The sequence below is a fragment of the Macaca thibetana genome, chromosome 19 (assembly GCF_024542745.1).
Source record: "Macaca thibetana thibetana isolate TM-01 chromosome 19, ASM2454274v1, whole genome shotgun sequence".
NCBI lineage: Eukaryota > Metazoa > Chordata > Mammalia > Primates > Cercopithecidae > Macaca > Macaca thibetana.
The window spans coordinates 26,578,489-26,588,830 of NC_065596.1; the positions used below are offsets into that span (position 1 = coordinate 26,578,489).

Consider the following 10,342-nt stretch of genomic DNA (forward strand, 5'->3'; position numbering starts at 1 on the left):
GAAGTCGGGGCCTCCAGCTGGCCTGGGGTGCCTGGGCCTTGAGAGGGCCAGGCTTGAGAAACGAGGCAAGGACCAAGGAGTCCCAGCTGGGCAGGGCTTGGGAAATGAGGTTCTGGGCAGTTTTGAGAATTTTAAAAACACCCAATGAGGACTTTGATGAGGGGCCCTGGCCGCGGGCAGGATGCTCTTCTCCCCGAGAGGGCCCTGCTCCAGTCACTGGTGTGGGTCACCAGCCGTGTGACTCGCAGGTCCGTTCCCTCCCTGGGCTCCGGCTTTTCCTGCTATGAAAAGGGGTGGGAGGCGCTGGGCCAGGAGCAGGCCTGCACTCCTCCTCTGGGGAAAGTGGACTGCCTGGAACCGCAGAGCACACACACAGGTCCTCTACACCACCTCCTCCGAAGGGGACAGAGCCGCTGAGAAAACAGGGAACTTTAGTATAAATAAGAGGTCCTGGGGGACAGGGAGGAACCTGAGGGGCTTCCATAATTTAACTCTTCAAAAGCACAGACAATAGCAAGGGCAGCTGGGGTGGGGGCCGGGTGAGGGCTGGACCACCCCCAGCCCTGCCCACTCAACTAAGGGGCACACTGCAGACCTGGGGCTCTTGTGGCGGGGGCGGGGAGTCTCCCCCCAGGAGTGACCAGTCACATGCTGGGGACAGGGATGAGGGTAACACTGATGTTTCAGAGGAAGAGGTCATTGTACTTGGCAGTGGGTGGGGGACAAGGCTGAGGCCACAAGGGCCATTACATTCCCCCAGTGTCTGGGCCAGTCTGGGGGGGCCCCCAAATTTTGTGCAGGTTGGGGGACCGGCGCAGTCCATCTGTCATAGTTAGTCTTGTTAATACGTTGATCCATGAGGTCAGCAGGGAGGGTTATGGCTAGGAGGCTGGGGGCATGGGGTAGGGGCCCCGATATCCATGGCTTCACACCACTGTGCCGCTCGGGGAGTTGCCTGGTTGGGAGGAGATGCCCTGGTGAAGATGAGAGGGAGAGATGGGAGGGGTTAGAGACTACCTGGACTTCAGCCAGTGTCAAGGGGAGGGAGCCAGCCCAGAGTCCCCAAAGCTGCTGCCACCCTGGCCTTGCCCTTGGGTCCACCCCAGAGTCCCCAGAGGCCGCTGCTCTAGGTTGGGAATTTGCATCTTAGCTAGCTTCCTGTCCTGGCAGTCGGCACTTTCACTCAATAATCAAAGTCCTCGGCAGATCCTGAGTGAGATGATGGGGTAAGGGTAGGGGTGTGAGGGGAGGGGGAAACTGGGGCTCCCTTCTAACTTGGGAGGGACCCTGAGGTGCTGGGGAAAGAACTCAGGGACAGTCCTACCTCTACCACTGACTTGCTGGGTGACCTGGGCCAACTTCCTTCCCCTGTCTGGGCCTCGGTCTCCTCGTCTGTGAACTAGGGAGACAGAGGGGTCTCCTTTAGGACTCAACCAGACTCCCCAAATCCCACCACTCTTGCCTCTGAGGCACTCAGACTGTACTCTCAAGTTCTAGGGACTCAGGACTCTGCAATACCAAAACCGAGGATCTGAGGAACCAAGCCACAGCCTCCAGGACCCTGGGCAGCTGAGTCCAAGCCCTAAGGAGCGGAGACACCCAAGACAAGCTCCAGACTGACAAGATGCCAGGCCTGCTTTTGCCTACTGTGACCTTTCCAACACCATAGCCCACCCAGGAGGCAAACGCATCCCCCCTCTGCCCATTCTACAGGCTCTAAGACTTAGGTGATAAGTTGGAGGTTAGAGAGAGCAGTGACTTGTCCGGGATCACACAGGGAGTGGGACTGGAACCCAGGCCTGGGATTCCCAGACTGTGCCTTCAGCAGGAGGCTCAGATCCTGAGTCCAGAACCAGCCTGGCAGCCATGCCCACAGGCTTGAGCTCGCCCCTAGAGTTTTGGCCTGAAGTACTCAAAAAAGTTTCACCATTTAAAAAACAGATGTTCGGCCGGGCGCAGTGGCTCAAGCCTGTAATCCCAGCACTTTGGGAAGCCGAGACGGGTGGATCACGAGGTCAGGAGATCGAGACCATCCTGGCTAACCCGGTGAAACCCCGTCTCTACTAAAAAATACAAAAAACTAGCCGGGTGAGTTGGCGGGCGCCTGTAGTCCCAGCTACTCGGGAGGCTGAGGCAGGAGAATGGCGTAAACCCGGGAGGCGGAGCTTGCAGTGAGCTGAGATCCGACCACTGCACTCCAGCCTGGGCGACAGAGCAAGACTCCGTCTCAAAAAATAAAAATAAAAATAAAATAAAATAAAAATAAAAAACAGATGTTCAATAGAAATAGATTTTGGTTCGAGTGACAGGCAGTAAGACTTGGCCATGCGGGGCCCATCTGCTGCCCTTCAGATGGCCAGCCTTGGACGCCCCGTCTCCCAGCTGGCTCTCACACCCACCCCTCTCTCTGCTGCCTGCCACCTGGGGCTAGCCCCCCTCACTCTAAAATCTGAGAGGTCTTGTTCTGAGACACTAAGATTTCCATGGCTTCCCCTCACCCCACGAAGCCAGAGGCTGTGACAGCAACAAAGCCCTCTCTCTGCCAATGACTGCTTCTTCCCACCAAGGGTCCTGCCAGGTCCCCGGCAGGCTGGCATGGAGCCACTCACCGCCTTGCCCGGCCGGGCCCAGGTGCAGATGAGGCCCTCCTGGCAGGCAGTGATGATGCAGTCCTCCAGAAACAGGAGGACTGTGAGCCGCTCCTGGGCGATCTTCTTGCACACGAGGGGCTCCAGCAGGGGCACCTCATGGATGCGTGGGCACAGTGCGGTGCCCAGCACCTTGGCGGGGTCCAGGCGGCTGCGGGGAATAGGGCCGCTGGGCTTCTCCCCACTGCCGCCGCCGCCGCTGCCACCCCGGCTGATGTTGCCCAGGCTGTGGTAGCGCTTGTGCTCCTTCTCGGCCCCCCGGTCCCGCCGCTCCTGCAATGTGAGCGTGGCGAAGCGGCCGATGCTGAATGGTGTGCCAGGCTCTGCCGCCACGCCCGGGCCGCCTGCCTTGCCCCCGCCCGCCGGGTGCGGGAGGCTGTTGGAGCGGGACAGCGAGCGAGGCAGGGGGCCCGGGCCAGGCTCGCCACCCCTCGAGCTGCTGGCGGCCGGTGGCGTGGTGCCAGGAGTGCCAGGGAGGGTGCGCGTGCGGGCCAGGGGCGGGTGCGGGTAGAGCACATCTTCAGTGAGGTCCCACAGACAGAACTGCGTGTCCTGGCCCGCCGAGCCAAAGCGGTAAGTGATGGAGCCAGCCTTGGGCAGTGGAGAGAGCGGGGCACCCCCGGCCGAGCCTGTGCCCGCAGCCTCGGGCTCCTCCTCCTCCTCCTCGCCACTCCGCTCCCCGTCAGCACCGGCTGCTGTCGCCGCCTCCTCTGCCCGTGTGGTGTAGGGGTCGAAGGCCACAGCGTTGACCCAGGACTTGTGGCCGTGGCCTCGAGCCACCACGCGGCCCTCAGCGAAGGACCACACGGTGACCAGGTCATCTTCACCACCCGTCACCACGTAACGGCCGTCGGGGCTCCAGCACACACACAGCAGGCCCCCAAAGTAGCTCTTCATGAGCCCGCGCAGGAGCATGGAGTCGAAGTGGAAGACGCGCAGGCAGCCATCCTGGCTCACACAGGCCAGGTGCCGGCCATCAGGGGAGAAGGCGAACTCGTTGAGGGGCCCCTCGCCCACCGCCCACTTGGCCAGCGGGTTGCGGGGCGCCTTGCTCTTGGCAGCATAGACAGAGAAGCCCTCGCCCTGCTTCAGCAGGCTGTACTGGGGTGGGGCCGAGGCGCACGGGTGGCTGACGTTGTATAGGTACAGGTGGCCACTGGCGTGTGATGCCAGGAACAGGCTCTCCGACTCAGGCAGCCACTTCAGATACGTCACCTTGGTCTTGTCGATCAGCCGCTGCCAGGGGAGACAGGGTGGGGTTGGGAGAAGGCAGTAAAACTCAGGCAGACCTTCTCCCCAACCTGAAGTCCCCAAGGCCATTGGACACGGCCCCGCCCACACAGCAGATGCCACACCAGGCCCAGGTCCTCCTCGACGAGAAGCTCCCAAACTGGGGAAGACAGATGGATACTGGGTCATGAAGACATGGGGACACGGGCTGCTCCAAGGAGCCTCAATGTGTCATCTTTGGTGAGGGGACAGCCCTGCTTGCCATAGAATTGTCCTGTATCTCAGGGTCCTCAACCTCTGGGCCATGGAACAGTAGTGGTCCGTGGCCTGTTAGGAACCGGGCCATGCAGCAGAAGGTGAGCGGTGAGCGAGCAGGCATTACAGCCTGAGCCCGGCCTCCTACTGGAGCAGCGCACCATTTGATCCTCATAGGAGCGCGAACCCCACCATGAACTGCGCATGCGAGGGAGCTAGGTGTGCGCTCCTTACTAGAATCTAACACCTGATGATCAGAGGTGGAATGGTTTCATCCCAAAACCATCCCCCCAGCAGTTCGTGGAAAGACTGTCTTCCCTAAGCCGGTCCCTGGTGCTAAAAAGGTTGGGGACCTCTGCTCTATCTACCTAACCCTCCCCCAATCTTTACTATGTCAGGCTTTAAGCAGGAAATTTCTTCACAGAAAGCCAGCTCCCCAAAGGAAGGGATCTTTGTTTGGTTCGCTGTTCTTTAAAGCAGTGCACACAGGAGGCGGCTTGAAGGTAATTCCTGGACAAATGAGTGACAACCCCCCATCCTGCTAGGTGCTTAGACAAAAAACCTCAGCACCTGCCCTTTTCCTCACATCCAATCCCTTCCACAAATCCTGTGGGCTCAACCTTCAAAATACACCCCGAATCGGCCGGCACGGTGGCTCACGCCCGTACTTCCAGCACTTTGGGAGGGCAAGGCGGGCGGATCACAAAGTCAGGAGTTCCAGACCAGCCTAGCCAATATGGTGAAACCCTATCTCTACTAAAAATACAAAAATTAGCCAGGCATGGTGGTGGGTGCCTGTAGTTCCAGCTACTCAGGAGGCTGAGGCAGGAGAATTGCTTGAACCCGGGAGGCGCAGGTTGCAGTGAGCGGAGACCATGCCACTGTACTCCAGCCTGGGCAACAGAGCGAGACTCCATCTCAAAAGAAAAAGAAAAAATACACCCAGAATCTGACCTCCTCTCACCATCCCATCCAGCCACCCCAAGCCTGCAATGTTGTGTGACTGGCCTCAGGCTCCACTGCCTGGGCCTGTGTGTCCTCTGCAGCAGCCACAGCAATGCTCTGTTAAGTATCAGTCAGCACCTGGCACTGTCCTGCTCTGAACGCTTAGCAGCCTCTCTCAAGCAGGGTTCCAGAGCCCAAGGCCCTAATGCCCTCAGGCAGTCAGCATATGCAACTAAGGAGCTGCTCTCCCAGGATGAGAGGCCTCCCATCCTTGGGAGAACTGAGCAAATAATCACTCCAGTCACTTCTGCCTTCCAGGGCTCAGCTGAGCCCCACCGAGAAAGGCTCCTCCACAGGTTTCCAACTAAGAGTAAGGCAAAGTCTCTCCACCACCTTCCAGACTCCCCATGAGCCGGCCCCTCTGTTATTTCCTGGAACTCATCTACCATCCTCTCTACCTCAGTAACTGCTCTGGCCACACGACTTCTGTGCTATCCTGCATTTGTCCTAGCTGGTCCCACTACTCAGAATGTCCTTCTTGGCTGGGTGTGGTGGCCCAGCCCTATAATCCCAGCACTTTGGGAGGCCAAGGCAGGAGAATCGCTTGAGCCCAGGAGTTCGAGACCAGTCTGGGCAACACAAAGAGACCCCATCTCTATGAAAAATACAAGCCAATTGTGGTGGTGCATGCCTGTAGTCCCCGCTACTCAGGAGGCTGACATGGGAGGATTGCTTGAGCCTGGGAGGCGGAGGTTGCAGTGAACCAAGATCGTATCACTGCACTTCAGCATGGACGACAGAGTGAGACCCTATCTTGAAAGAAAAAAAAAAAAAAAAAGATGCCCTTCCCCAGGCAACTCTTCTCACCTGCCTCCTTCAGGTCTTTATTTCAATATCACCTCTTAGTGAGGGCTTTCCTGACCACCCTATTAGACTCTTCAAGCTTCCCTCAGCCCCTTCCCCACTGTTTCTTCTAAACAGGCCTTAATCACCTGCTGACACATGAAGACTTAACTTGATTAACTGTACATCTCCCCAGCTAGACTGAAAGCTCCAAAAGGGCAGGGCCTCCTGTCCAGGGCCCTGAGATGTGATATCCCTACTGCTGGGAACGGTGCCTGGCACAGAACGGATGCTCAAAAACTATTTGTGAATGGATGAGCTAATGAATTTTTAATCCACTCACTATTCCGTTCACTCCCTTCAGCCATTCACTCATTCTGAGAATATTTATGGAACACCTCCTCTGGACCAGAGAGAATGAGACAGAAGCCAAGAGCAGTCCCTGCCCGCGGATAAGGTCGTTTACTGGTATCTCCTCGTAGGCCAAGTTGGCCCAGGACTGAGCAATCTCCATGTATGATTCTACAACAGCGGTTCTGCAAGGTAGGAACTGGAATCCCATTTTGCAGAGAAGGAGAAGTGAGGCTCAGAGAATGGTCACCTTCCCAAAGTGACACGGTGAGTAAGTGGTGCAGCAGGGCTTTGAATCCAAAGCCTCCAGAGCCCAGAACTCAAAGAGCAAGGGTATCAACTAAGTCCCAACTTATTTACTAGCCTCAATTCTCTAATCTGCAAAATGGGCAGCACACTTCTGCATCCACTGGTTGATGAAAACTCAAGGAGTGGCCAGGCGCGGTGGCTCACGCCTGTAATCCCAGCACTTTTGGAGGGCGAGGCAGGTGGATCACGAGGTCAGGTGTTTGAGACCAGTCTGGCTAACATGGTGAAACCCAGTCTCTACCAAAAATACAAAAATTAGCTAGGTATGATGGTGGGCACCTATAATTCCAGCTACTCAGGAGGCTGAGGCAGGGGAATTGCTTGAACTGGGGAGGCAGAGGTTGCAGTGAGCAGAGATTGTACCAATGCGCTCCAGCCTGGGTGACAGAGCAAGATTCTGCCTCAAAAAGGAAAAAAAATTAAAAACAATAAAAATTACAATTACAATTTAAAAAAAAAAAAAACGGGTATGGTGGCTCACGCCTGTAACAACAGCACTTTGGGAGGCCGAGGAGGCAGGCGGATCACGAGGTCAGGAGATTGAGACCATCCTGGCTCACACGGTGAAACCCCGTCTCTACTAAAAATACAAAAAATTAGCTGGCCGTGGTGGTGGGCGCCTGTAGTCCCAGCTACCCGGGAGGCTGAGGCAGGAGAATGGCGTGAACCCGGGAGGCGGAGCTTGCAGTGAGCGGAGATCACGCCACTGCACTCCAGCCTGGGCGACAGAGTGAGACTCCGTCTCAAAAAAATAAATAAAATAAATAAATAAATAAATAAAACTCAAGGAGTAAAGTATTCAGCACAGGGGTAACACAGCATAGGGCCTGGGTACAGTGCAGCTGTCATTAGCTGCTGTCACCCCATTCTCATCTCTCTCTGGTCCTGCCCCTCTCAGGCCTACACTGGTCCCCAGGCAGCTGAAACCTAATGGCATATAGTGGGTAGGTGAGAAGGCAGAGCAGTTGGGAGTTCTGGGGGCTGCAATCACCTCCTCATTGAACAGCTTGCTGGTGTCCTTTTTGATGAGATCGAGGTACTGCACCTGACCCGCTGAGAAGCCCACCAGCAGGGAGATGGTCTCGGTGGCAGCAGTGAACTGGTTGAAATCGTGGCAGGTGGGCTGGGTGCCCTTGTAGATCCGCTTGTCAATTGGCTTGTTGAGGTCAATGGACTTGAGGGGTGGGAGAAAAGGAGTTAATGGTGTATGCCACTGAGGGGAAGGAAAAGGATGTTGAGGTTGGGGGAAACCACTAAGAGGAAGCAGGGTTAGAACCCAGAGGGAAGTGGGGAGGTGAGTAGGTGGATTGGGAAGGAGGGGGCAACCACAGACGGGAAGGGGACCTAAATCACAGACGGAGTAGCAAAAAAGATAGTAAGGATCCCCCTTGACCACAGTGCCTCCCCCAAGTTGGGTCACCCCTAATTCAGAGACACCCTTGTCCACAACTTCAGGGTTCTGGGGCCACACAGTTCCTGAGCTCCGATTCCTTTTAGCCCCACCACTCCACCCTATAACCTCAGCAACTCCCTTAGGACCTAGTACCACACTATTCCAAGACCCCCAAACCTCAAGGTCACCCAAATTCCCGGGACTCTAAAGCCTAACATCCTAGTATTCGCTTCACTTTGGAATCCCTAAACCGCCACAGTTCAGGGACCCATCAAAACTCATAGTCTCGGCCGGGCGCGGTGGCTCAAGCCTGTAATCCCAGCACTTTGGGAGGCCGAGACGGGCGGATCACGAGGTCAGGAGATCGAGACCATCCTGGGTAACACAGTGAAACCCCGTCTCTACTAAAAATACAAAAACTTAGCCGGGCGAGGTGGCGGCACCTGTAGTCCCAGCTACTCGGGAGGCTGAGGCAGGAGAATGGCGTGAACCCGGGAGGCGGAGCTTGCAGTGAGCTGAGATCCGGCCACTGCACTCCAGCCTGGGTGACAGAGCGAGACTCCGTCTCAAAAAAAAAAAAAACAAAAAAACCTCATAGTCTCCCACATTTTAGGCCCATTTACTACCTCAGGGCTCTGAGGATCCCCATCATTTCTGGGGCCACCATAAGTTTCCCAAGGTTCTCACCACACCGCTTTAGAGATGCCCTGAATCACACTTGCAGATTCGCCTGCCAGAGCCTCTCATCCCCTTGAGAGCTCCCATCAGCTTCCAGACACTTATCTCCTCCAGGACCCTCATGACCTCCAGACCCCAATTTTCTCTAGGATCCCATTCAGCTTCTGGATCCCCTATTACCTTCAAGGCCTCCATCACTTCTAGACTTCTCCACATTCCTGGGCTCAATCTCAAGCCCCTCTCCAACACCTCCAGGATGCAATACTGGGTTCTCCATCACCTCTGAGCTTGCATCACCTCATGATTCCCCATTGCCTGCAGAATACCTGCCACCCCAGAACCCGGGGGATCCCATCTCATCTCAGATACCCAATCATGTCCAATACTCGCCATCCCAGAACCCTTACGCATAACGGGGGTAAAGGGGATTTCCCCCATCACCTCAAAGATGCCTGCCCAGCACCCCGCGGGCCTCCCATCGCATTTCAGAATCTTGTACTCCCTCCAATGCTGTCGCCCCAGGACGTCCATCACATTTAGGATGCCTATCTCAGGGCCCTATATCAATTCAGGCACCCTCCTATCAGTTCTCTGGAACGTCCATCCTTTCAGCACCCAGGGCCCCACGATGCAGGCCGCTCACCCGTTGGCTCCCACGGCGGCAGCAGCCTGGGTAGAAATAGAGCTCACGGCCCAAGTTGAAACAGACGCGGTCTCCCCCCGAGCCCAGCCCCGCGGGCGTGGCGGGCGGCTCCCCGGCCCCGGCGCTGTCGGGCTCCCCGAGGCGCACGAGGCTGAGGCGCACGGCGGGCAGCGCGGGCCCGGGCCCGGGGCCTGCAGGCGGCGGGGACGACGCAGGGCCTGCAGCGCCAGGACCGGAGGCAGAGGCAGGGCCGGGCGGGGGCTGCGGCGGCTGGGGCGGCACCGGGGTCTGGGCGGAAGCCGGACCCGACCTGCGAGCGGCGCCGTCGCCCGGGAGCAGCTTGTAGAAACCCTCGCGCGTGCGGAACTGGGACTTAATCTCCGCGCAGTCCCCCATGGCGGCGCCGGGGCCCGAGCCGCCCTCCGCGCCGCCCGCCGCCATCTTGGGCGCCCCCCGGGCCCCGCCGCTGCCGGACTGCCGCCCGCCGCCGGGCCCCCTGCCGGAAGCCGCGGGCCCGCACCGGAAAAGGTGGAGTCGTCGCCCCGGCAACGCCTCTTCGATTGGCACCCAGGTCCGGAGGCGGGACGAACCCCCACGGTCGCTCGGGTAACGGTGCTGGGACTGTGGGCGGGGCGAGAAGGTGGGCGCGGTCTTTGTGCCTGTGACCGACTTGTGGTTGACTGCGGGGGCGGAGCCCGCAATGGAAAGAGGCGTGGCCAGTTAGAAAGCTCAAGTCCTTAGCAACCGCGCCCTGGGAACCGTTTGCCTAGCAACGGAGGGACCCCCACCAAAGAAGCCCTCATCCATAGTCCAGCTTTCCCATGAAGTCACAGCCGACCCCAAGTGACCCTGGTCTCTCCTTAGACGCCCAACATACACTCCCCTGACCGCCAATGTTTCCCACTGACATATTCAAATCCCTGAATGACCACAGCATCTGCTACCATTCTTCCCCACCCTTGGTGACCCGCCAAATCCCTGTGTCCCCACACAACTCAAAGGACTTCCTCTGACCCACTATTGATTAATGCTAACCCCAAACATCCT

The 10,342-nt window shown here is 57.6% G+C and overlaps 1 protein-coding gene across 4 annotated transcripts in view; it reads right to left on the reverse strand.

Moving 5' to 3' along the window:
- DMWD (DM1 locus, WD repeat containing) overlaps positions 1-9,826 on the reverse strand; it is a 119,966-nt gene extending 110,140 nt beyond the window's left edge. The window contains exons 1-5 of one of the 4 annotated variants that reach the window (XM_050772102.1): positions 9,296-9,826; positions 7,573-7,755; positions 2,610-3,884; positions 1,325-1,399; positions 471-974 (exon numbers count right to left, since the gene is read on the reverse strand). In XM_050772102.1, the coding sequence (XP_050628059.1) occupies positions 927-974; positions 1,325-1,399; positions 2,610-3,884; positions 7,573-7,755; positions 9,296-9,736 (2,022 nt within the window). In that variant the 5' untranslated portion in view covers positions 9,737-9,826 and the 3' untranslated portion in view covers positions 471-926. Of the gene's footprint in view, positions 1-470; positions 975-1,324; positions 1,400-2,272; positions 3,885-7,572; positions 7,756-9,295 lie in introns of those variants that run through there. The other 3 variants (XM_050772103.1, XM_050772104.1, XM_050772101.1) reach the window with 3 other exon arrangements.
- Positions 9,827-10,342: the final 516 nt, after the last annotated feature.